This window comes from Somniosus microcephalus, chromosome 8 (assembly GCF_052327205.1).
Source record: "Somniosus microcephalus isolate GS21.2 chromosome 8, FLI_Smic_1.0, whole genome shotgun sequence".
Taxonomy (NCBI): Eukaryota; Metazoa; Chordata; class Chondrichthyes; order Squaliformes; family Somniosidae; genus Somniosus; species Somniosus microcephalus.
In genome coordinates this window covers 29,049,882-29,076,132 of record NC_140994.1, presented here as the reverse complement: position 1 = coordinate 29,076,132, position 26,251 = coordinate 29,049,882, and the positions used below count along the sequence as shown (strand labels likewise).

General features: G+C 46.6%; 1 protein-coding gene across 1 annotated transcript in view; it reads left to right on the top strand.

Annotated features, from left to right (window-relative positions):
- LOC147113406 (coiled-coil domain-containing protein 172-like) overlaps positions 1–14,810 on the top strand; it is a 140,960-nt gene extending 126,150 nt beyond the window's left edge. The window contains exons 8-9 of the mRNA XM_085994417.1: positions 9,841–9,968; positions 14,123–14,810. Of these exons, the coding sequence (XP_085850543.1) occupies positions 9,841–9,951 (111 nt within the window). The 3' untranslated portion in view covers positions 9,952–9,968; positions 14,123–14,810. The remainder of the gene's footprint in view (positions 1–9,840; positions 9,969–14,122) is intronic.
- The last annotated feature ends 11,441 nt before the right edge of the window (positions 14,811–26,251 follow it).

Genomic DNA, 26,251 nt, shown 5'->3' with positions numbered 1-26,251 from the left:
CCACTCACTCCAGTCCACCTTAGACAGTACCCCTGAACGTTCAAGCTCTTCCAGTTCTGCCTCCACAGCAGGTCGTATCGCGTAAGGTACCGATCTGGCTTTGAAAAATTTTGGGCTTGCATGTTCTGCAATCTTGATTTTTGCCTGAATTCCTCTCAGTGTTCCCAGTCCTTGCTGGAATACCTCTTTAGCTTCGTCCAATATTCTGGACAACCGTTCAGGTTTGACATCTTCCTTTCCGGCATCTACCGTCATTGTGTTTAGTGAGTGCCAGTCTATCTTTATTTTCCTGATCCACTCCCGTCCCAGAAGTGGTGGACCTCCCTCGGGTAGCACATACATGTCCATTCCACGGTGATCTTTGCCCCTGTGTCTTACCTTGACTTTTATCTTTCCGATGGGGTATACTTTATGCCCCGTGTATGTCTGCAATACTATCTCCGTATCCCGTAGGGGAATATGTTTGAACAACTTTTTGTAATCTTGCTTATTCATGACCGTCAACGCCGATCCGGTGTCCACTTCCATTTTCACTTGGATTTTGCAATCTGTAGTGTGACCCAGATAGTTTGTCGGTCAGCTTCTTTACTCACATTGTGAATTCTCAGACTACCCAGTTCCTTGCTGTTGGAGTCTGAATCCGAATTCTGTTCATCTGTACTCTTCCCAGTCACCTTATGTACCTTTCTGTACTTCTTCTGCGGTGACTTATTATTGCTGGTCTTCTTTCCTGACCGGCATACTTTAGCTATGTGACCAGGCTTGCCACATTTCCTACATTCCTGGTTTTTAAACCAGCATTGGTTCTGGTCGTGTGTTGTCTTCCCACAACGATAACATTTCGTTGTACCCGAAGTCATTTTATCCACACTGAGTACCGCTGTCTTCCGCTGCATTTCCGCCGTGCCTCTCGCGGCGGCTTCGTGCGATGCTGCAATAAGGACAGCCTTCTCAAGTGTAAGATCGTTCTCTTCGAGCAGTCGTTTTTGTGTTCCTTCCTTCGACATTCCGCACACGAACTTGTCTCTCAGTGCCTCTGACAGATTTACCTCAAACTGGCAGTATTTTGCTAGTCTACGCAGTTCAACCAGGTACTCTGCGTTGCTTTCCTCTTTTAGTTGCGTTCTCATGTAAAATTTAGATCGTTCCGCTATCATCAGTGGTGCGGGGTTCAAATGATCCTTCAGGACAGCAACAATATAAGCGAAAGACTGATCCGCCGGTTTAGCTGGTGATAGAAGATGCTTCAATAACCCGTATGTCTTCGCACCCATTGAGTTTAGTAAGGTTAGAGATTTATCATAATTTGCTATCTTATTGACCTTACAATATATCTCGATGCGTTCTACATACGTGGTCCAATCTTCCACATCGGAATCGAAATTGTTGATGTTACCACGCTTAGGCACCTTCCCCCTCTTCCTGAGGAACAACAACGAAATTTGTCTTTAACTTTTTTTTTCCAAAATGGCGGTTTCCCGCGCTTGTCTCCTTCCCCGCCTACTGGCAAAATGGCGGTTTCCCGCGCTTGTCTTCCCCTGGCGGGAGGGGTAAGCTTTTCCCTCGGGCGACGACCGCTGGCTTTCGGGGTTCGCAGCCTGCGCGTCGGCTTTAGTGCGTTCTTTGTTCCCTTTTCTCGGCAGGGCAACTGGCGCTGGGGACAACCCGTTGACGGCGAACAGTTCCAGCCGCGGGCTGGATCTCGCTCAGTCTCCCTCGCTCGGGCTCTGTCTCTCCCGCTCGCTCGGGCTCTGTCTCTCCCTCAGCGGCTTCCAATCGCGCCTCCCAGCCCTCTCGCAGTCCGGTGCTTTCCTCCCCGGCTGCGGCTGAGTTCTCCGCGATTTATTTATTTTTATACCTTCCCACGCCTTACGATCCCGGTCGCAGCGCCTCGTGGCCTCGGTAGCTGCCCGGCCTTTTTCGCCGGTCGCGGTCTAGCTGTCTCACGACGCCGTTGCGTCTCCCAGCCCGCTTGTACCGCGGCTTCCGTGCTCCACGCTGCCCCAGTCTCAGCGCCTCTGGGCCCGACTTCTGTCCGGCTCCTTTCTCCCGACCGTGGTCGAGTTCACCGCCCTTATCCTCCGTTTATTTTTTTATTTTCCCTTTACTCACAGTCACCGTGGCCGACTTGCTTCTCGTGCTGATCGGCTCACTCACCACCGTGGCAGAAGGGACAATCAGTGCCTGTTGCTGATGGAAGGCTTCGTGTCTGAATTCTTCCTTCTTCCTTGCTCTGCAGACTCGAGTTTTCTCTCAGCAGAACGACGAGGGCGGGTGCCTCTTCTCGACGCTCGTTAACTGCTTCGGAAGTATTGTTGCCGCAGGGTAAGGTCGAACTCGTCGCCACTGTAAAGTCTGTAGGTATTATGACGAATTAATACACAGACTACAAGAGTAACTTTAACAGGACTTTACTATTCGAAGGTCAGGGCGAATCTGCCCAATAAATCCTGACACAGCACTTATATACCGGTGTGGTCACCGTCGGTATTACAGTATACAGCAGCCAAGATCAAATAGTGCCACACCTAAAATAGTTCTCTTAAAGGGGGACGGTTACATACAATAGTTCTCTTAAAGGTAGAACAGTTACATACACTACATGCACCAAATGGGAGGAGACTGTCACCAGTGCCTGGACATGAGTCTATGCTCTTGAATATTAATTCCGGTCCCAACGCGTGAGTACGGACGGGCTACTCACACGTGGGCCCGTTGGAAGTGCCGGATTCCAGCATGCACAGCGCATGCACGGAAAACCGGCATTTCCTCTCCTCTGAACCAAGCGGTTAAGAGGCGGTTCCCTAGCGACGTTTGAGGCAGCGTGTACGCGTTGAACTTCGTTTTTTTTGACAGGTTTGTCCGTGCGTGAAGGCCGCCACTTTTTATGAATGTAAAAAGCAGACGTAAGGACTTAGTTTTAAAAGGTAAGTGGTCTAATAATTAAAGTTAGAAAAATGTTTCCACAGGTTATTATTTTTAAAGAATTTACAGTAAGGTAAGTGTATTTTTGGACCCGATTTCTGGGGAAAAAAATGTTGGCAGAAATTTGAATAATTGTTTAAAATAGTTTTTTAAAGTTATTAATAGTTAATTTAATTATTGGAATGTTTTTTTAACTTTTATTTAAAGTTTAAGTAGTGTTTTGGGCACCCGGACTTTTCATGAGTTTGACAGGTCTTATGTCTAACTCATGAATGGACTTTTGTAAACTCCCATTGGTTGCCCAGTGCTCACGTGATCCCAGCCGGCTCATCGCACTAAATACGCCGCTGGATCACGCACGCACAGCGCGCCGGGAGCTGAACCGGGCCACAGACCGGACATCCACGCAGGCCCAGTCTTCAAATGTCAGCGCGATATGTAAGTGTAGGTCGGGGGCTTGCACCCGCGGGAAGCCCCCGACCTGAATTTCTGGGCCGATAGCTCTTTTAAAAACTGGGCTCCTGAGATCTTGGTTCTTGGGCTCCTCCGTTAAGGACAGCCATTTCTATCCCCTCAAGGAGGGAGACTGCTACTACCTCAACATTCCCTCCCAGTTCTCATTGGTGCTGCGTGATTTATCTAGTGATATCCCTTTGACTCAGTGGTACCCTAGTCCTAAATGGGTTTTTTTCTGTGTTGGGACTAGGGCACTACTAAGAGAAAGGATATCACTGGATGAATCACAGAGAACGAATAAGTTGTCATAAGGGAGTAAGTGAATTAGGTGGAGGAAGGGTCCCTCTGGAGGTGCTAGGCTGCTCATCAGATTATTCTTTCTGTATGTGCTCAGCAGCTATGAAGGACACAAAGAAGATTTATTTTAGGAGGGTGCACTCTGACTTGTGAATCAGAAGATATGACCGAGCAATCGCAGGAGACCTTTAAAACCATCAGAATGCCTGCAGACAGTAAAAACTCAGGCCAGGAATTTCCTTGGGAATTCTCCCGATCAGCAGCGGTAACTTGGCAGAAATTCCGTGGAAACCCTGGGGTTGAACTTACCCTGGAGTGCGTTTTTGGTTGATAGCAATAAGAGCACTACATTCCGCTCACTAAACCGGACACTGTGATTATTTTTGCCCTGGGAACTACACCAACACAGGTTTCTTGGGCCGCGATTTTGCCAGCGATCAGAGGGCGCATTTGGAGGCGGGTCAGATGGTAAAATTGCAAATATTGACGGCGGGTTCTGATCCCGCCGTCAACCCGCCTTCGTGCAACTTTCCCAAATGCGGGCTCCCAGACTTCCGTTCGGTCCCGCCTCCAAGCGGCAGGGTAGGCCCTTAAGGCAGTTAACAGCTTGTTAACTGTCTGGATAATGCTATTTTGACAGCGGTTCCACGCCATTCCCAAACCACGCCAGCTGACTGCTGGGTTCACAAGTGGCTGCTTTCTTGACAGCTGCAGGTCTTGGAAAACTTTTTGCAGGTCTACTGATCTTGGAAGTGGTGAAGCTGAGATCCATCTCCACTGTGACCTCCTGGGGAAAAACCTCTCCCCACATTGACTGAGCGCTTCCTCAACTGAGATATCTACCAGCAGCATGGGAACCATTTATTTCCTTTCATCCTGGTCCTCAGATTCGGAGGAAGAGCAGCCGCGGCAGCAGCAGAACCAGGCATAACAACAGGAGCGCCAACCTCCTCCTCACCCACCTGATGCTACACAGGGCAGAAGGTGTCAGCGCAGGGCTGCACGTCGCTGCAGGAGTTATCCCCAACACAGGGTTTACAGGCCGAGGATCACCTTTCTCAACATGACTGAGCTGCAGTGCCAAAGGAGGCTGAGACTTTTGCGAGAGGTAGTCGCTGACATCTGCTCAATGCTGCACCAACACCACGGGTGGACACTCCTTACCAGTAGCTGTCAAAGTCACCACCGCCCTCAATTTTTTTGCTTCAGGGTCCTTCCAGGGCTCATCAGCAGACATCAGCCAGTCGGCCGCACACACTTGCATCACGCAGGTAACCGATGCCCTCTTTGCAAAGGTGCATAATTACATCAACTTCTTGACAGATCAAGCAAGTGTAACCGTGCGTGCGTTTGGCTTTGCAAATATGGCAGGTTTGCCAAGGGTGCAGGGTGTCGTAGACTGCACACGTGGCGCTTGGGGCACCCAATCACAGCCCAGCTGTTTTTGTGAACCACCCCATCACAACCCAGCTGTTTTTGTGAACCACAATGGCTTCCACTCCCGTAACGTCCAGCTGGTTTGTAACCACAAGAAGGACATTTCGCATGCTAGCATGAAGTACCCTGGCAGTTGCCATGACTCGTTCATCCTGTGGCAGTCTACTGTGCCTCTGCTCTTCAATCTGCCAACACAACTTTCCGAATGACTACTTGGAGACCAGAGCTATCCCCTGAAGACATGGCTGATGACTGACGTAAGAAAACTACTAGGCACTTGGTCTGAGTATTAAACAAGGCTTTAATCAACTGTTTTCAACATGGAGATCTAGTTGTGTCCTTCACTAGTTCCTGTTAAAGAATGTCCCGAGCAAGCTGGGCCCATGCCCGAGTATTCATACTCTCCCTGGACAGCGCCACTAGCAGGCCGCCCAGTATTATTACATAAGTAATTTCCACATGAATGACGAGATTCATGTCAATGACGCCATTGAGGAGGCCATCGAACGAAGCTGAGGAGCGCTACAATGCCAGCCACATTTTGACCAGATCCATCATCGAGCACACCATCAGCTTGCTCAAGGTGCGATTCAGGTGCCTTGACAGATCAGGTAGAGCCCTACAGTACTCAGCAGCCAGGGTCTCCAGAATCATCGTGGTCTGCTGTGCACTGCACAGCATCGTGGCTTGCAGCTGCCTGAGGAACAAGTGGTTCAGCGCATGGCCTCCTCAGATGATGATGAGGAGGAGGAGGAGGAAGAAGACCTTGCGGAGGCGGATCAGCCAGATGCAGCAGCATGCGCGCACATTGCTGCTCGTGATGCAAGGGATGCACTAATCTTTGCCAGATTCGCTTAGGTAGACGAATCAAACACATGTGTCTGGCACCTTCTTATCACACCATACACAATGGACAAGAACCTGTGGGTTCCTATCACTCTGAGCACCATTACAAATGCAAGTCGCCCTGAGCCCTTAATGTGCAACTTCCATTTCCCAGATCACATAGGCCAGAACTTCAACTGTTTGCCATCACTTCTGTTTAATCAATGCACAAAAGGATGACAATGGCAAAAAATAAAGACAACAGAACAGAACACCCAAGTGACTACCCTTGTGACTAATTGTGCTTTATCTTCCTCTTACGCGTTCTTCTACGTGGTGCTTCCACTGTGGCTTCAGCAGATGTGGAGGCACCTTGCTCACTTTCATGCTGCTCCTGCTTCGACACCTTTTGCGAGCCTGTGAGGGCTTGGCAACAGCCTGCTCCTCCTGCGGCTGTGCAGAGGCTGAGACGCCCATCTCAATTGGGTGAGGACTCTGGTGGGGCTCTGACCAAGGACTACTCAGTGGCATGGGAGTGTGAGTGCTTGGAGAGGAGCCCCCACTTCCTTGTTGCCTGCCACCAACATCCCTCTCATGGGTCAGTCCCACTTCAGTGCTAGCAAGTGGCTGGACAGGACCTTGCTGCACATCAGGGGGGCCATGAGGACCTGTATCTGCACTGGCAGTCCTACTCAAAAGGACTTCCATGAAGCTCTGGTTTCTCTGCTCAATAGCTGCCCATCGCTCCTCCAGAGATGTCAGTCTATTCTGAACATTCACCATGTTTTCCTGACTCTGGCGACTTCTTTCCTCCATGGCCGTAGCCATCCTCTCCTCTACCGTAGCCATCCTTTCCAGAGAGGTAGCCATCCTTACCATGGAGGTAACCATCCTTTCCACGGAGGATGCCACCCTTTCCGTGGTGGTGTGTTCATGTGCCACTGACTCCACAAAGGCACTGCTGATGTTAGACATGGACTTCTCCATCCTCTCCGCACTCGCAGCAACCCTGGAGACAAAACCTGCCAGAGACTCCTGCACTTGTTCCTGGAGTTCCAGCATCGCTCTCTTTCTGGATGGATCCGGAGGCACAGGGTCCACATGCAGCTGAGCAGAGCTGGGAGCGGCCTGCAGCCTCCGACGAGGACTCTCCACTGCTGTTCCTGTCTCCACCATCTGCTGATGCTCACTTGTGAGCTGTGATACATCAGGTGACAACACTACTCTGTCGCGAAGGTCCCACTGAAGTGTGCGTATCTACACTGGCGCTGGGTGCGCGTAATTCTTCTGACGCTGCGCCCTCAGAGGTTGCTGTTCCTCCTGGACAGTGGGGAGGGGGGCTGTGGGGGAGTAAAGGCATGAGTTAGACGTGATAACGTAGCATGCACATGGAATTGTGCAGATGATCATAAGTCAATCTGTATGAGCATCAGATGCCATATCAGTCACTCATGCAATGTCAATGAGAGAGATGCCAATCTATTCTGTCACCAGCTTGCTCTGCTGCACCTGCCTGACCGTCTCCCACTTCCAGATCCTCATCACCTCCGATAATTTCAAGTGCCACATTGGTGAGATTGGAAATGGAAGGTGGCCCTCCTCCTGTCACAGCCCTCTCCCTCTTATTGTGAGCTCTCTTTTCCTGCAGTGAGGGACACAAGTGGAGTTTGAGTGAGAATGATGGAGTGAGTGTGGAGAAACCATAGCAAATTTGCTTAGGAGACAAAGATGGAGTGAGGTGCCAATACCAAGGGCCCTCCCTGAGCGTTGTTAGTTGTTATCATTGCATAACAGTGATAGCGAGTGTGAGGGCAGCATAATCGAATAGTGAAGTGATTGTATACATCGAGAGAGAGGGATGGTTAAGGGTGCAAGGGATGTAAGGGTAAAGTGGGATGTGCAGGAGTAGGTTGACAATGCAGAGAGGAGATGGGGAGCAGATTGAGGGTAGGTGTGATGTTATACTCACTTTCCCTGAGCGTATCAGGTCATTGAACCTTTTTCTGCACTGCACCCAGGTTCAAGTGCACAACGATCTGGAGCTGACCTCCTGAGCAATTTGTAGCTAGGCTGCTTTGGTTTGATGGGGTGGTGGCTTCTTCTGCCCAGAGGATGGGAACAGTACCTCCTTGCACCCTCTGACTCCCTCCACAAGAGCATGGAGGGAGTCATCAGCAAATCGGGGAGAGGCCTTGGCCCTTGGCGTAGTCATGGCAGCAGTTGTTAGAATGAAATCCACCATCAAATAATGAGAGAATGAAGCAAGGCTGCATGGGCCCCTTAAATGCAGCTGGCTCACAGACGTCAGCTGAGGCGTGTTGCAGACCCAAAGCCACTAATTGGCCAGGGGAGTGCGCACGCAGGGACTCAACTGTCTAATTAGGGGAAAATTGCAAATTTGTATCGGCTGAAAGCGGCGGTGGGACTGGAACCCGCCGACCACCTGACCCGCCACCAATGGCAATATCGCGGCCTTTTTTCTGTGGAGGACTCACCGTAGCTCTCCGCCTAGGTGTAGACCCTCTCTCTTTATAACATTTCTTATCACTGCTGTGTAACAGCTCTGGCTGCAACTCCACTTTGTTCCCAGCCTTTACGTGAACTTTATTACACTTTTCTAAGCAGATGGCGTCGTTTTGCTGAACTAACACTCTCATGTCCTTGTAATTGTCACCAGTAATATTCAACTACCTTTGACCTAGCACACTCTTTCCCCCTATATCTATTAAACCTTGTGAGTCTGCTGATACCTTCTTAAACATGGAACCTCAACACTTACCACAAGTCCATTTGCATACTAGCTTGTCTACTCACTCGCTATTTCAAAATATTGTGGCTTAAAACTATATTATGTTTCTTGACAAACAGTTAAACTTTCACACATCTACAGTATGCTCAGTGACATATACAAAACAAAGCATTGGCAGTATTACATTAGCAAACTCCATCAAATTCTGCTGATACCCTGATTAAATCTTTCCATTCTAGTTTATTATCCAACATGCATTTTATGTAAAACAAACCTGTTGTTGTTTACAATCATGCCTTGTCTCACTAGAGTGCTTTTCAGTCTGCTTTCTGTAATCATAGAAGAGTGCACGTGGTAGCACATGTAGGGGGAAAAATTGAGTTGCGCCCCGGAAAAATTAGTGCCCCCGCAGCCGAAATTGAGCGGTAGCACCCCAAGAGGGAAGCAGGGCACTACTGGAAGCGCTCCGCCTCCCTCTTGGGGCGCTGTGAGGATGGCGCTGTGGCACGTCGCGCCGTGGTATTGCAGGCCTTCCTTCCCTTCTTAAACGGGAGGGGCCTTGCCCAGTGCGACCCGGGGCCCAGCTGGGCCACCGGGTATCGGAGTGCCGGCAAAAGAACCCGGCACTCGAGAAGTGCTGGGCTCATGGAGCGTAGCCGGCACTCTGCGGGGGGGCGGATCAGGAGGCCGGGGACGGCAATGGAGGCAGGTGCTGGCAGGCGGCCAGCAACAAAAATGGCCGCCCGGCGGCGGTAAGTCAGGGGGCGTTACTGAAGATAGCGGCCAGGGCACTGCACACGGCAATGACATCATCGCCGGCGGCGCAGCACCATAGGATGCTAACGGTAACCGCCGACGCTAGCCTCCCGCTGAATTTCACGGGAGGCGTTGGGGGTGCCGTGCCCAGGCGCTAACGGGAGGCGCAAAACAACCGAATGTTTCCAACCGTAATGTTTCAGTAACCATTTGGTGTTCTGTGTTATGACCCCTGGGTCATGCTATCATTTAACATGATATTGGACAGTAATGATGCACTCTGGGTCATTGGGGATGTGAGGTCCACTTATGGGAATGATCAGTGATGCTGAACCCAAGAGAATATCACGTGCAAGACCTGAAAAATTTGTAACAGTCCCATTGTGACTTTTCAGAAACTATCACAGGACAACCATCCACTAAATAACAAGTCTCAAATTTCACAATGGTGTGCATCTGAATTATCAAATGAGCAAGAACATGTTGGAAAAAGACAACAGCCATAATCTGACAAAAGAGAAAGGTAAGAAAAAATGGAAACGGTATGCAAAACTGAATTGAAGTGGTGTTACTATGCTTTCTACTCACATTGTGGTTTCAGGTTGGAAATTAAACAAAATACCTATTTTCTCATTTGTTACCCAAAGCATGGGCTGTGCCACTGTGAGAAAATATACCTTGGTTCACAGCCAGAATAAGACTGTTAAACTCATTTGACATGGCTCCTTCTAGCTGATTAATTAAGGACTGTCGTGAGAAATTAAGTATTCTAGAATGCACTTCAGTCAATTTTCCCAACTGGAACATTATAGCAACATTGGTGAGAGACAGAAGCCAGGATGTTAAATTTGATTCCATCTGTGGATGAATTTATGCTTACATTACAAGATAATTACTGTATGTGCAGAATTAAATTGGTTTGTAAAGCTGATTTTAACCCCCTTCCCCCACCCTCCCTCTGATGGGTACGGTGTGGGCGGGGGTTTAAGATGGTTGGGGAGGGGGTGGTTGCGTCATGTTCCCAGTGCATTTCTACCCTACCATTTGTACTTGCCTGAATTCAGGCACGGAAAGGTGTCTCACTCCAGAGGAGCGGAGGCTTAATTTAAATGGCAGTCGCATCCTGAAGACTCCCATCGAGATGCATACGGCATTTTAATCATGGGCCCATCTAAGGCCTGCATAGTCTCCAACCTACCAGCAAAAGCTGGCAACAGCAAGGATCCTGGCCATAGAAAGCACTAATAAGTGATATTTTTTCAAATTTTTAAAGATTCTTTGTGGGCCAGTAGGAGCTCCTCCTGGCCCCACAAGGATGCATAGGCCATCCTCTGCCCCAGGCTACTCCACCAGTCAGGAATTGCCAATGCCCCCCACCCCAAATGCTTACTTACCTTGCCGGGGACAATTTCCTTGGGTCCCTGGCAGCAGCCTGACTCCCCCTATCCCCCGCCACCACCATCAATTTTGACTCCCAACCGCTGAGGGTGATGTCATTCCCGCCAGCTTTGAGCAGAGGTCAGTGTTGGGGTATGTAAATGAGGCCTGGGAGTTAATATTTTTGGGGCCTCATACTTTGGTTCTCCGGCTGCTTTGCCGCCATACCCTGATTCAGGCTCAGTTAAAATCGGCCCTTTAGTTTCACCAGTTGCTTTAACCTAATATTTATGTATAACAGAGTGATTTTGGCATCAAGAACTAACATCCAAGTAAATCTTTTATGCCACTGGAGTGGGTAGAAATCCTGGAAAACAGGATAGACACCTGTTTTTAGTCATTTATGCTGTTTCTCCGGAGGTTCTCCCGATCTTCCACCGAAGTTACTGCAGAAATTCCAGGCAATGGTTTCCCCAATATTTACATACATAATATTGCAGAAACTGTTACTTTTGCACCCACAAAGGTGAACAGCCACTACATTATTTTGCATAGGAAATGTTACACAAAGATCTGGGATGTTGGTGGAGTAACTGAAGGACAGCATCTGTTTAATGTGACTGATGTGCCATTTTGCCTCATGTTACAGACATTTTGACCGTGATTTTGTAAATGGATGCGGCTTGGGAGCGGGTCAGCTGATTTCCGGGTTCCAGTCCCGCCCCCAACTGCACCCGGCCCACGGACATGATTTTCCCTTGATTGACCTTGTTAAGCCCGCCCTGCGTGCTTGCCGGCCAATTAAGAGAAAACCAGTCAGATGATGTCATTTGATGACACGTCATCTGCCGGTTTTCTTAAAGGGACCACGCACAATTTTTTTTGACAGCTCATTTCTCAGTGTTTGACAGCATTGAAGTGCTGACAATCACTGTACAAAGGTGAGCTCTTGCACCCAGGCGCTCCAATGACTCCCTTCATAGGCTAGAACAGATGACAGCTACAGGTGCGGTTACAGAAGCGATCTGTTACTGGTGAGAGAGGTTCTCCCAATGAGGTGGGACTAGACATCTAATTCAAAACTTGTTACCTACAGAAAAGTGTAAATGCATTAAAAATGATTTTCCCAACATTTTCTTACCTCTGAAACTCACCAGTGCACCATTGGACCCTTCACACCACTTCTGCAGCTGTTATCAATGCAGAAACATTACACCAGATTTGCAACACGCCACACTTGCCTGGCGTGGTGTCCGGACGTCGGGAACCCCGAGGCAGAAGCGTCAAAATTGAAAAAGAGCCTGTTAACAACTATCAAGAATCTGTTAACAGGCAGGTAAGTGGCTTTACTCCTCTTCCCGCCGCTAGGTGTCGGGTCCATGCGCAAATCGGGGACCCGACACTTGGGAAGATTGATTGGAGGCAGGTTTCCTACCCGCTGTCATTCTTTGCGATTTTGACAGTGGTCCCGCCTCCAAACCTGCACTCTGAGCGCCGGCAAAATTCCGGCCTTTGTATATTCACAATATTACAGAAGATCAAGTAACAGGTAATTAGTCTTTTTGGTAGCACAGTGTGAACTCACTTCCCTGGCTGTAGATGATTTACTCTTGCCAGTGAAGTACTTGCTCTCCTCTGCCTTTTCCATGTCTTCCAAGATGATTATAGCCTCATATATGGATTCAGCAGAGCTAGATGAAAATGTTGCCACTGTAGAGACAAAACACACGAAAGTGTACACCTACACAGACTGGCTGTTAATGCACATTATGCAGATAGTAATATATGCATGTCAAATATGACTATCAAAATTATTACTGTTACTCCCCAGAAAGTGAACAGCAAGCACGCTGACCGATTACATTTAGATATGAAATGGGATGGAAGTACATGCTATGAAAGAGGAAGACTAAGTCATAACTGAGAAAATAAACATTGTTTACTTCATATAATCAGTGGGCAAAATTTTCTGAGACTGTGCCACCACAGGAGTCTAGCATGCAGCAGGCAATTGATAGGGTATTTGTAGATAGTGCATCTGTAATTTTATAATAAGCCACCCACTTACTTGTTTTGAGCACTTTCAGCTTCTTTATTGGAGTCTTGGTACTCTTTTTGGGGGAAGAGCATGTTCTTGTATTCCCTTGTGAATATTTTTGGGAATTAATCATTCTAAATATTTACTATCTTGTGCTCGTCATCAGTTTCAAGCCTATTTGCATTTTTTATGTTTTCACCTATTCTGTGATAGTCCTCTTGCTATGGTAGTACTGAAAGATTTTTTTACTGTTATATTTTGCCTCTGCAGCTGTGGTTATTCCTCTAACCAGCCCCTCTGACCAGCCTTTCAACTTGTTTTTGCATGATTCGATATTAATTCCAATCGGCACATCTCCTTTCTCCTTGTAGGATTTGTAGATGTCATTATTCCTCTTTATCTCACTTTTAATTTATTCTACTTCTTTATCTCACTTTTAATTTGTTTGTTAATCCATTTAGGGGCACACTTGTTTAGTCTGAGCTTATTGATCTTAGATATGCACTTGTTCTGCATGTCCAGCATTATACTTTTGAAGGTCTTCTGCCTTGTTGAAATGTTGACAAACATCGTCCTTCCATTTGTTTCAATTCTTCCCTCCTCTATTAGAAATTAGCATTTTTTTAAAGTTATAAATCTGGTCTTTGCTTTAATTAGGTCCAACATCATGTTAAACTTGATCACTCTGAGGTTATTTTCCAGTTCTTCTGTTATCTGGGTCATTTACAAATATCAGGCCAAGGTGAGCATTGTCTCTCATAGTTTCTCATGGAGTCATGAAGCCGATATGCACAATATTCGTAACTTATATTGGGTTGATTGAAGTCTCCCATTAAAATAACTTTCCTGCTCTCACACATCTTTCTTATCTCTTCAAATAGCAACCTGTCCTCCTCCTCGTGGTCTGCAGCAAACCACTAGTGTTAGCTTGAATTTATTCACATTAGAGATCACCTGTGGGTCTTCACCTCTTGCCCCAACCCTAAATATTTTCATCAGAAGTAATACAGTGTTTGCTGAACAGACGCTATTTAAGATAGGGGAACAAATTGGCAACAACAAATAATACTACTGAAGATTAAAAACACTAAATAAATGAATAATGCTCCCTCTTTAAAGTTGAGTAACAAATTCAACATCATTGCTCATTATTTTTTATTTGCATTATTACCTACTAGTTGATGAGAATACTAATTTTGACTTTATAATTTTCTCCATCAAGCACAGAGCTGATTTTTTTCTAATATTGACAATTCTTATAGGACAGAACTGGGAATCCAGCAACGGATTGTTCCTGCATGGTAAATTTAGAAGAAACATTTAAAGTATGCGCAGTAGTCTTTCCTAATTACAACTTTTGTACAAATGCTTATACAGACCGAGAAAATTTTAACTTTTCACATTCTCAAAAGACTAAGCTATTTATGGTTGTAATCTGTAAATGTTATTAAATGTAATGGAACTTGAAATGTAACATTCACTGTCCTGACTAACACATGATTATCCATTTAAAGCACTTAGTTGTTCATATCAATGTAAAATTATTTCCATTGTCAAATGACATGGGTTGAAGGCAAATATATGGGCAGTACTCAACTTTTAGTCATTTTGATTGACAGTTTAATTATTTGATATGTTAAATGTACAACGCCTACTCTGTTGTAGAGACTGGCAAGTATTATGCTGCTTACTGTCTTACTGAGGATCTACTTGATCAGAGCTTTATTCCAGTTCTGTATAGTCCATAGCTTGAACTAATCCTACAACAAAAGGAAAATGAGACTCAAATGTACTTGTGTCCAAACTGCCCATCAGTTAATGCAGTTAATTCCTGATGCAAAAAAATTGTAATGTACATACAATGTATTGTATCTGTTTCCAAGTCCTAAAAATGATAATCTCTGTAATGTGCACATTTGTATGTCAAAATATAATTTTTATGATACTGCACATCCTGTTGTTCTTCTGTAGCTTCATAATACACCAATTGTTTTCATTGTCAAAATTGCCACTCTTTTGTAGCCAGCTCACAATAACAATTTATTACATATCTTCATAAATGAAAAGAAAGAGCTTGTATTTATATAGTGCTTTGCAGGACATCCCAAAGCACTTTACAACCAATGAAGGACTTTTGAAATGTTGTAACGTAGGAAACGTGACAGCCAATTAACGCACAGCAAGCCCCATAAACAATAATGAAATAATGACTGGATAATTTTTTTTTAAGTGATGTTGGTTGAGAGATAAATAATGTCCAGAATTCCGAGGCGAACACCCCTGCTCCTCTTCAAATAGTGCCATGGGATCTTTTACGTTCACCTGAGAAGCAAAAAATAAAGTGCAACTTAAAATATTGCAATAGTGCAAATATTTTCAAACAGCATATTTTGTGACATCCATCTACCTCACCTTATTTTTACATAATATCTCATTTCCAGCCCCAATATTCCTCTCCTACATTCTTGGAGAATGCTCAGTTTCCACGTGCTGGGTCTCTCTTCCTTTTACATTACTGTGGGACTTCCTCAAGTGTAGAGGAACACCTTTGCCTATTGAGAGGTGGCTTTTTCATACTTGGCTGCATTTACTTCCAGCCTAGCATCTCATCAACAGTGCTTTAATGGCTGCTATCCTGCCAAACTATTATCCTGCTTCAGGCTTAGATTGCTTTCTCTCTTGGACGGGTCCAATCCACAGCCTCCCAATGCTCTGACCTGGCTAACTTCTGCAGTGCTCATCACGCCATCCATTACTGGCTTACTCCAAGCAGTCTCCAAATCTGTGCTATTTGACACTCCCAACATTTAAATCACCTACCGTACTCCTCAGAAGTCATTTTCCAAATCCAATCTGCCCACATCCCACTTGATCCTGACCATATCAACCTCCTCAACTTCAGCAAAATCCCAGCTATCATCCCATGCCTTGCCTACAAAACATCTACTCATCAACATAGCCATCCTCATTCATAATCTCATTTTAAACACTGTATTGATATGCTGATTATAGTACAATAATCAAAAGGAGAGAATTAAAGATATTAAAATCCCTTGTGCAATGTTAAGTGTATTTTTTGAAGTGAATTAAAAAAGGAATATCTTCATATTGTTAACCATTGCTTTTGTTTGTGTGCATAGTGCACATGTTGGCAAGAGACCAGACATAACTTTAGGTTCACTCGCTTGTTCCTATGCTTCTACACACGTCACTGGTGAACGATGAGCGCTGAAGGTAGCCACTGATCCATGTCAGCAAAAACAGTTGTAGTACCACAAGGTTTCTAAATCTGTCTCTGGTTTTCATGACTCTGTTTCCAAGCACAATGAAGCTGATCTTAAAACCATTTTAGATTTTGGAAATAACAACAGAAAATGCTGGAAAAACTCAGCAGGCCAGGCAACATCCGTGGAGAGAAATTAGAGTCGACGTTTCGGGTGAGCCCTTTTTCAAAACTGGAAAGGAAATGAAATAGATCGAAAGGCAGGGCTGCGATAGAACAAAAGAAGTGAAGAGACATTAAGAGGTATTCAAAACCAGACGAGATGGTGATAGGACTAGTGGAGACAAAAGACGGCTCAGATTAGGTGTGAAATGTTCTGGCAGAATGAGAGACAGCTGCCATGTGGGAGAGAGAAAAAAAAAAGGAAAGGTGGGGGGAGGGAAAAACCAAAACAAAGGGGTGGAAAAAAATATATAAGTAAAAATGTAATAGGGGCCGAGGTTATCATCTGAAATTGTTGAACTCAATATTGAGTCCGGAAGGCTGCAAAGTGCCTAATCGGATTTCAGTGCCGTGGCATTGTCAGTGCAAGAATTTCTGAGATGCTAGATGCCTCCATGCCTTAGTTCTTCTCTCCAGATGCCACTGATGTTGCTTCATGCTCAATGCCAGTCTGGAGGGAAGACAACCATTGCTCCATAACAGTACACAACTGGGTGATAGAATTTGCAACGCTACTCGGGTCAGTTTTTATTATGTTCCGCAGAAACAAATGACTTACCTAACTGTTTTTGCTCATGAAGTATCGTCTGTTTCAGAGCTGATTTTATGAGGTCACAATATCAAAGCAACCCAGACAGTGGCTTTCTACCCTTCCTGAGTCTCCTTCACCTTTGCTGTAATCAATAACTTATCCTGCGTCTCCTCCTCAAGCTCACTAATAACCTTTATGTTGTGTATCTGAACTGGTCCCTGCTTCCAGTGGTGAGTGATGCTGAATGCAGAAGCAATCATAATCAAAAATAACTGCCTTCTTCCTCCTAGGTTATGGCCATTCTGCGAAAAGAGAAGATGGCATATGATATCACGTATATGGGTATTTATGCATAGTGCTACTACACTGACAGTCCATGCTAGGCCCCATTTTCTGTTGGTTTTCTGCCAGAAGGGATTAAAAATTTAACTATCCCACAAGGGAGTAGAAGCAATTGTGAAGAAATTACAAGAAGTTTGGATAAATTTATCATTTGTTTCACATAAATTTATAAATTAATGCAGTTTGGTGGGAAAAATAACCCAATCCGGGGAAAGAAGAAGAAATGGAGATCAATATATTAACATTAGTGTCTATTTCAAGTTTTGGGCGGGCGACCAGCAGAGTGCGCTTGCCGATCGCCTGCTCTCGAAGAGAAAAGTGGCAGTGATTTTGCGCCACGGCTTCATTAATATTAGGATGGCGAGCTGTGGTGCACCATATGGCCATCCCGATGCAGCTCACCTGATTGAGGCCTACCAATATCGGGCCACCCCAGTTGGCAGAAAGTGCAGGGGATCTGCAATTGTGTAGGGGGTTCCGGGGGTGGCACCGGCCCAGATTATTTTTGTAATCTTGCTTCTCCTGACCCCACAAAAATAACAGCAAACATACCTTGGTTGGGCATCTTCTCTATTGCTCGTTGAAACGATCAAACCATGCATGGGAAGTAAGTGTTCCAGCTACAGGAAGTATACACTACAGAACAGACTTTAAATATATACAAAGATATAGGGCTGGATTTTAATTCAGGGGCGGGTTGGTGTCGTGAAATCTGCATGTCGTGGTATCCACACGAATATAAATCGATGTGGGAGATTGATGCTATTTTAACTTAATTGTCCAATTGAGTTCCAGCGTGTGGGAACTCTTGGCAAATGAGTTTTCCCAGTCAGAAAGTCTCATCTTATGACGTCATCATTGCTGCTGCATTTAAGGTCTGCAACAAGCCTTGCTTCTTCTGCAGGCTGCCAACCTTTTGGCATTTACTGTTGGAGGAACCTGGAGTCACAATGGCCAGCGACAGACCTAGGGCTGCTCCCAGGTTCAACGACGTTGCCCTGCAAGCTCTGGTTGAGGGAGCTAGATCTCATAAGGAGGTGCTCTTCCCTTCATCAGGGAGGAAGAAGCCTCCCCAGCAGACCAAGGCTGTGTGGCTGCAATTGGCAGAGGAGGTCAACTCCTTAACGGTTACCCACAGAACCTGGATACAGTGCAGGAAGAGATGACTTTGTGCACTTGAAAAGTGAGTATGCATTTCCCATCACCCTCAATCTGATCCCCATTGCCTTTCCTCACCAGCACTCAGCTTTAGCAATCTCTTCCTCCACATCCCACTTGACACTGACATCCATGCACCCTTACCCATTCCCTCTCTATGGTCACATTCACCTAACTATTCGACTATGCAGCCCTCACACTCCCTATCACTGTGATGCTATGAAAATAACTGACAACACACAGGGAGGGCCCTTGGTCTTGCCACCTCACTCCATCTTTGTCTCCTTCTACGTATCTGTGCTATGGAATCTTTACACTCACTCCTTCATTCTCACTCAACTTCCACTTGTCTCCCTCATTGCAGGAAAAGAGAGCCCACAATAAAAGGGAAAGAGCCAGGACAGGAGGACGGCCACCATCAGTAGCCCAGCTCACCCCCTGGGAGGAGGCAATCCTGGAAATCATCGCAGTGGAAGATGATGCGCAAGTGGGGGACGGACAGACGGGTGCGTCACAGCAAACTGGTGACAGAATAATTTTACATCTCGTTGACATTTGCATGATCATGATTCTGAAGCTCTAACAGATGGACTAATGATCATCTGCAATATGCAATGTGCATGTAACCTTGACCTCACATCTCTAACTCTTTCCTTTACTCCCCCACAGGACCATCGAGAGCCCCCGTCCCCACTGTCCAAGAGGAAGAGCCTGAGCTTCCAGACTCCTCAGAGGAAGCTGCAACCTCTGAGGGCGCAGTGTCAGCAGAATTCACCACACCCAGCACCAGCACAGACACTCACACCTTGGTGGGACCTTCGGGACATAGAGTAGTGTTGTCACCTGGTGTATCACAGCTCACAAGTGAGCATCGGCAGATTGTGGAGACAGGGACAGCAGTGGTGAGTCATCATCTCTGGGTCCATCCACAAGATCAGTGGTGCTGGAACTCCAGGAACAGATGCAGGAGTCTCTGACAGGTTTTGTCTCCAGGATCGCTGTGGGTGTGGAGCGAATGGAGGAGTCCATAGCGAACATGAGCAGAGCCTTTGTGGAGTCATTGGCGCATGAACGCATCACCATGGAAAGGATGGCAACCTCCATAGAGGTGATAAGTTACCAGAGTGCAGAAAACATGGTGAGTGATCAGAATAGAATGACATCTCTGGAGGAGCGATGGACATCTATTGAGCAGAGAAACCAGACCTTCATGGAAGTCCTTCTGAGTAGGACTGCCAGTGCAGATACGGGTCCCCATGGCCCCTCTGATGTGCAGCAAGGTGCTCTCAAGCCACTTGCAAGCGCTGAGGGAGACCTGACCCATGAGAGGGAAGTTGGTGGCAGACATTAAGGAAGTGGGGGCTCCTCTCCAAGCGCTCACACTTCCATGCCACTGCAGAGCCCTCGGTCAGAACCCCACCAGAGTCCACACCCAGCTGAGATCGGCATCTCAACCCCTGCACAGCCGCAGGAGCAGCAGACTGTTGACGAGCCCTCACAGGTTCGCAACCCCAGAGGATGCCCGCCAAAAGTGTCGAGACAGGGGCAGCAGGAAAGTGAGCAAGGGGCCTCCACATCTGCTGAAGCCACAGGGGAAGCACCACGTAGGAGCACGCGTAAGAGAAAGGTACTGCACAAATAGTCACAAGGGTAGTCACTTGGGTGAAATTTGATGTTTTATGTGAAAAAGCCATCAGATCAATAAGGTTAATAAAAAATCTGATGGCTATTGCTGTAGTTGTGGCGTGTGTCATTTCGCAAATGGGACTTTCACATTGAGGGCTTAGGATTACTTGGAATTGTCATTATGGTGGTCAAATTGCTAGGAGTCAGCTGGTTCTTGGCCATTGTCGATGCTCTGGTAAGAAGATGCGAGGCAAAAGTCCCTCAGTGGCTAGGCTAAGCAAATCTGGCAAAGATGACTGCGTTCCTTGCATCCCGGGCAGCTATGTTCTCGCGTACTGCTGCCGCTGGTTGATGGGCCTCTGCAAGATGTTCGTTTTCGCTCTCCCCCACCTCCTCCTCCTCATCTGAGGAGGATAAGTGAGGAGCCACTTGGTCTTCAGGAATCTGCAAACCACAACGCTGTGCCATGTTGTGAAGTGCGCAGCAAACCACGACGATTCTGGAGACCCTGGCTGCTGAGTACTGCAGGGCTCCACCTGATCTATCCAGGCATCTGAAGTGCATCTTCAGCAAACCGATGGTTTGCTCGATTATGGCTCTGGCGGACATGTGGCTGGAGTTGTAGCGCTCCTCAGCTTCATTGGCTGGCCTCCTCAACGGCGTCATTTGCCACGTCCTCAGGGGATAGCCCTTGTCTCCAAGTAGCCATCCGTTAAGTTGGTCTGGCGGACTGAAGAGCGGAGGCACACTAGACTGGCGCAGTATGAAAGAGTCATGGCAACTGCCAGGGTACTTGGCAGATACATACAAAATTTCCTTCTTGTGGTCACACACCAGCTGAATGTTAAGGGAGTGGAAGCCCTTGCGGTTGACAAAAATTCCTAGATTGTGATGGGGTGCCTTAAGGGCCACATGTGTGCAGTCAACGACGCCCTGCACCCTTGGAAAGCCTGCCAGGTTAGCTAATCCAACTGCACGCGTCGTGACACTTGCTTGATCCTTGGTGAAATGGATGTGATTGTGCACGATGGCAAAGAGGGCATCGGTTACCTGCATGATGCAAGTGTGTGCTGCCGCCTGGGAGATGCCGCTGATGTCTGCTGTTGATCCCTGGAATGAGCCTGAGGCAAAAAAAATTGAGTGCGGTGGTGACTTTGACGGCCACTGTTAAGGGTTGTCCACCTGGTCCTCTGGGCTCCAGGTCTTGTTGCAACATTGCGCAGATGTCACCCACTACCTGTCGCGAAATTCGTAGCCACCTTTGGCACTGCTGCTCAGACATGTTGATGTAGCTGACCCTGTGTCTGTAGACCCTATTTGGGGGGTATCTCCTGCGCCGACGGGCTTCCATGCGTTGGCCCCTTCTGGCCTGTGCAGCTTCAGGTGGGTGAGCAGCAGCTCCTGTTGGTGCTGCTGTTGTTCCTGGTTCTGCTGGTGCCGCAGCTGGTCTTCTTCCTCAAAGAATGCCCAGAAGGTAAGGAAATAAATGGCACTGATGCTTCTGGTATATGCCTCATTTGAGGAAGCGCTGAGTGAAGGTGGTGAGAGGGGTTTCCCAGGAGGTCACACTGGAGATTGGTGTCAGGCTCCAAACTTCCACAGCTGTGGTTATGACTTCTAAAAGTTCCCCCAGACCTGAGACTACAAAGTCCTGCCACCTGCAAATGATGGCTGATCAAATCTCCTCTTTAATGTTTGAGCTGCAGCTGATAGTCAGCAATCCACTTGTGCTCCTGCCAGGTTTCGCTGTCGTGTTTCAAAACGGGCGTGTTTCACATGGGAAAAGGGTTATACTCACAAAGGCCTTTTAAAATGGCATTATAGAGCCAATTTAGTGGTTGTTAAGGGCCTTAACGGCCTATCCCGCCTCTTGAAGGTGGGACGGAGACGGGACCACTAGACACGAATTATTTAAAATTGCTTGGAGGCGGGCTTGGGCCCACCCGCCAATTTATGCAATTTTAACCCCCCACACGCCTCCAATCCCGCCTCCACAGCCCAATGAAAATCCTGCCCATAGGGTGGGAATTTCCTCGGACCTGCTCCCATTCCACCACTAGAGTCCAGCAGAAACCTAGTTTACGCGCAAATGGGGTCACTGTTGCACTTCTGACAAGCTTATGGCTGAGGAGCAGGAGAAGCTTTGAGGTAATTTCACAGCTATAGCTATCTTTTTCACTCCAAAAATGAACTAAGATTGCCAACTGCTCATAATGTAGGTGACTGCTAATAGAAGATTGTGGTTGTCTGTGTCATTTGTTTACTGTGATGAGATTAATTTTGATACATATTTCCCTTTGTTTCATTTTTAAATACAGAATATTATAAACAATATATTTGTACCCTATTGTATGCAGATAGTAATACTGTACCACAATTGTATTGATGGTACAATTTTGTTTCTGTTTTTCTAGTTCTCTGTTTTTCACCCTTTCTCTCTCTGTAGATGTCCCCAGGCTATACATGTCCTAGTGCTATGAATGTGGCCGAGTAACTCACTCTACGACTTCTACAAGTATTACTCTTTGTTATGTGAGAGTGGCCAGATGAGGTCTTTCCTTCTTATTTTGCCTCTCCTTGTGGGAAGATGCTGAATGCTAGCCAGAAGACTCCCCAATGGAATATACCTAAAATCGGGAGTTTAACAGATTGGGAAAGATGGAATTGAACCTATGCCACTCCAGTTTACTGGTGTTCTAATGTGCTGTGTCTGGTACAATAATTGAATTTTGGAAAATAAAATGATCTGCAGCATTGATAATTATGATATTGTGAAATCCCATTAATTCAATAATTTTCCAAGGAATGTTTATGTAGAACACGTTTGTGATTGATTTAACTATTTTTTTGTAAATTTGTCACAAGTGCCACTATTTATGATCAGCATGAGCTTTATGAATCACAATGTATAGATGATATATAGTTTGTCTCTTGGCTCAAGTGAACTAATCATTGAAGTTTTGCCAATGCAGTATCAGATATTACTGAAATGTTTTGATGAAGGCGATGATGATGAGGTTGTGAGAAAGGTAATGTGATAGTGCCATCTTGTGGCCATGGAATAATATATTAAAAGTAACAGCCCTAATTAAATCTTGAAAGTGCTGTTTAACAGTTAAATACGTCATGGCGGTGATTCTTTGATTCGTTGGGCTCCAAAGCTACTTCTAACTAAGAAACATTTTAATTAGTGCAGTTCAATGTCCATAGTATCTCTTAATTCAACACAGGCACATAATTTATTATTTATACTTATTTATGCATGTGTGCACCTACGGTGTATTTTATTTTACCCTAATGGACTCATGGGCCTAGAAATTCAGTTGCCTTAGCGCCGCTTTTGAGGCGCTAGAGGGACTAGCGCCAGAGTTATGGCCAGTTTAAAAATTCCCTGGGGCCCTAAATCGGCGTTGCACCGGTAGCGCTGCGCCGGCACCGATGACGTCATCGGTGTGCGCAGCGTCCCGGTTGCCGTGGTAACCCGCCCGAACTCCGAAATTGAGTTGCGGCCGCCTCGCCCGTGGCAGCCGCAAGCAACGTTCTGGCAGAGGTGCCTTACTCCAGTTTGCGCCGGCGCATTAAAGACCCCGCGGCGGCCGGCCACTTTCCCGCCGGCCGCCTGCCCGCAGCTCCCTCCCCGGACTTCTCCCCCCGCCCCCCCCCGGAACAGATGCAAGCCCGGCACTTGTCCGAGGTGCCGGGCTCATTTTTAAGCTGATTTGCGCGGGCCGCGGCCGGGTGCAGGCAGCTCCTCCTTAACGGGAGGAGGAGACCTGCACGTCCCCAGCCTGCCGCACCGCATCGGGTGCCGCAGCGCCGGAATTGCGGCGCGAAACGGCAGTTAGCGCCGATGTACCGCCGCAAAGACCCTTCAGTAGCGCCGGCAGCCGTTTGGGCGCGGCGCCACTGAATTTTTGGTGCGCGCAGGGGACTTAGCGCCGGCACTAACTTCCGGCGCTAAAGCCCTGGCTAAGCCAAAACCCAATTTCTAGGCCATGAAGTTTTCACCAAGTGTGTATGTAGTTCTGACTGTGTCCTTTCTAATCCCATTCTGAAAGCAGTACCAATAGTGGAAGATTTCTCATCCAAATCAGAAGGTACATTTTGGGACACCACTCATTGATGTGAGTATATCAGGATGTAAAACACCATAAATAAAAACAAAATGCTGAAAATACTCAGCAGGTCAGGCAGCATCTGTAGAGAGAGAAACAGAGTTAACGTTTCAGGTCGATGACCCATCGAAGGATCATTGACCTGAAACGTTAACTCTGTTTCTCTACGATGTCTGACCTGCTGAGTATTTCCAGCATTTTCTGTTTTTATTTCAGATTTCCAGCATCCTCATTATTTTGCTTTTGATTTGTGTAAAACACCATAATCACGTAATCACCATAGGAGTTCAATGTCTTTGAGTGGGGCTTCGGATCTGTGACCTGAGCTGTCTAAAATCATGTTGCGATTTCTGACAAACTAAACTTCATAGAATTCTTTGAGGACCTAACAGACTTCGTAGATGGGGGAAATGCAGTGGGTGTTGTGTACATGAATTTTACAAGGATCACAAACTCAGTTTAAAAAATCGTTAAAAGGGAGAAAACAGAATTGTATCTCATTTCTCCCATTTTTCAGTGCAAAATGGGTTCTAAACTTACCAATACCAGGCCACGATATAGACCAGATTGGTTCGAGTGCCCCTTAGTCATCCCGGGCCTGCTTAAAATAAGTGTTTCGGTTATTAATGGGCCCTTTGGCTGTTTTAGGACACTATGAAATTATGTTGCTAGTCTGCCCCTAATTGACTCAATCTTGTTGCAAGAGAAATTGGTGCACAATGCCTGTGAGAGGCAGACCACTAGAGGGGCATCCCCAACCTTAAGCACCTCATGCCCTATGACGCAAGACCATGGAGCTCATAGTGAGACACTCAGCTCTTGCAATGGGAGATGGCAAAGTTGAGGGCATATTTCCAGCACCAGGTTAGTGATTGAACACCTACACTGTTGCCCTAGCATCTCTGTGAAGCGCCACAAAGCACAAGCTTCCACCCACTTCTCTGTCGTCTTAATTCCAATGGGGTAATGTTCACATTTTTATCTATTACCCTCTTTCCTGTATGTACACAACAGGGGGCACAGGATGAGGAAGATGATGACGAGGAGGAAACACACTACCTCCTAATGAACTATGATGACAAGGTGGACGATGATGAAAAGAGAAATGAAGGCGATGAAGTTGGACTCTAGTCCATTTGTGAGTTCCTGTAGAGACCTCCTGCTCCATGTTCCTCTGCCTCTATCCCCGCCAACTCACCCTCTGGTTTACTTGATTCTTCATCCCCACTCATACTATCATCCAGGGGGAATTAGATCGCATCAGTGAGGATATGACACTGGGTGATTCATGGGGCTCAAGGGAGCCGGAGGAGTGGGAAGTGAGTGAGATGTGCTTCCTTCCCAGTGGAAGCTGAGGAGAAGGAGAGGCCGCGGGACCCAGAACTCGCTTGTAATTACCTGAAGAATGTTCGAGAGACAACTCGCCTTCATGCAGTTTCTGAGGTCAGTCTCTAAAGATACGCGGTAACTGTCAACTCGAGTCTACCATTCTCATTTGCAGCAGCCATGTCAGCCATGACTCAGTTGGTAACACCCTCGCCTCTGAGTCAGAAGGTTGTGGGTTCAAGTCCCACTCCAGAGACTTGAGCACAAAAATCTAGGTTGACACTCCAGTGCAGTACTGAGGGAGGGCTGCACTATCAGAGGTGCTGTCTTTCGGATGAGACATTAAACCGAGGCCCCATCTCAGGTGGGTGTAAAAGATCCCATGACACTGTTTCCAAGAAGTGCAGGGGAGTTATCCCCAGTGTCCATAGGGAATGTCACACCTGCTCCTGAGAAGCCCTCCCTGTGGGTGGATGATGAAAATCTCCCAGTGGTCGCACCCTTTCAGAATCAGTGAGAAGCAAGTTCAGGTTTGTGTAGGCAGAATTGCTGCAAAAATAATTCTCAGCTGCAGCTATAGCTATTGAAACTCCACACGCCACAATTTTGAGTGATCAGTTTTGGGGTGGAAACTGATTTAAGCAGCATCTGTCCCATGTTCTTGCACAAAAAACTACTTTATACATGTATAAGTAGTTGCAGATTTAACATCAATGATTGATTACAGTTATTATAAAATTGTCTCCTGTTACTTGGATCTAATACAACTTACACAATATTGTGCCAAAATGCTATTAATAATGGGAGAAGGTAAAAGTTTTTGAAGTTTAAGTTTATAAAGGATAAA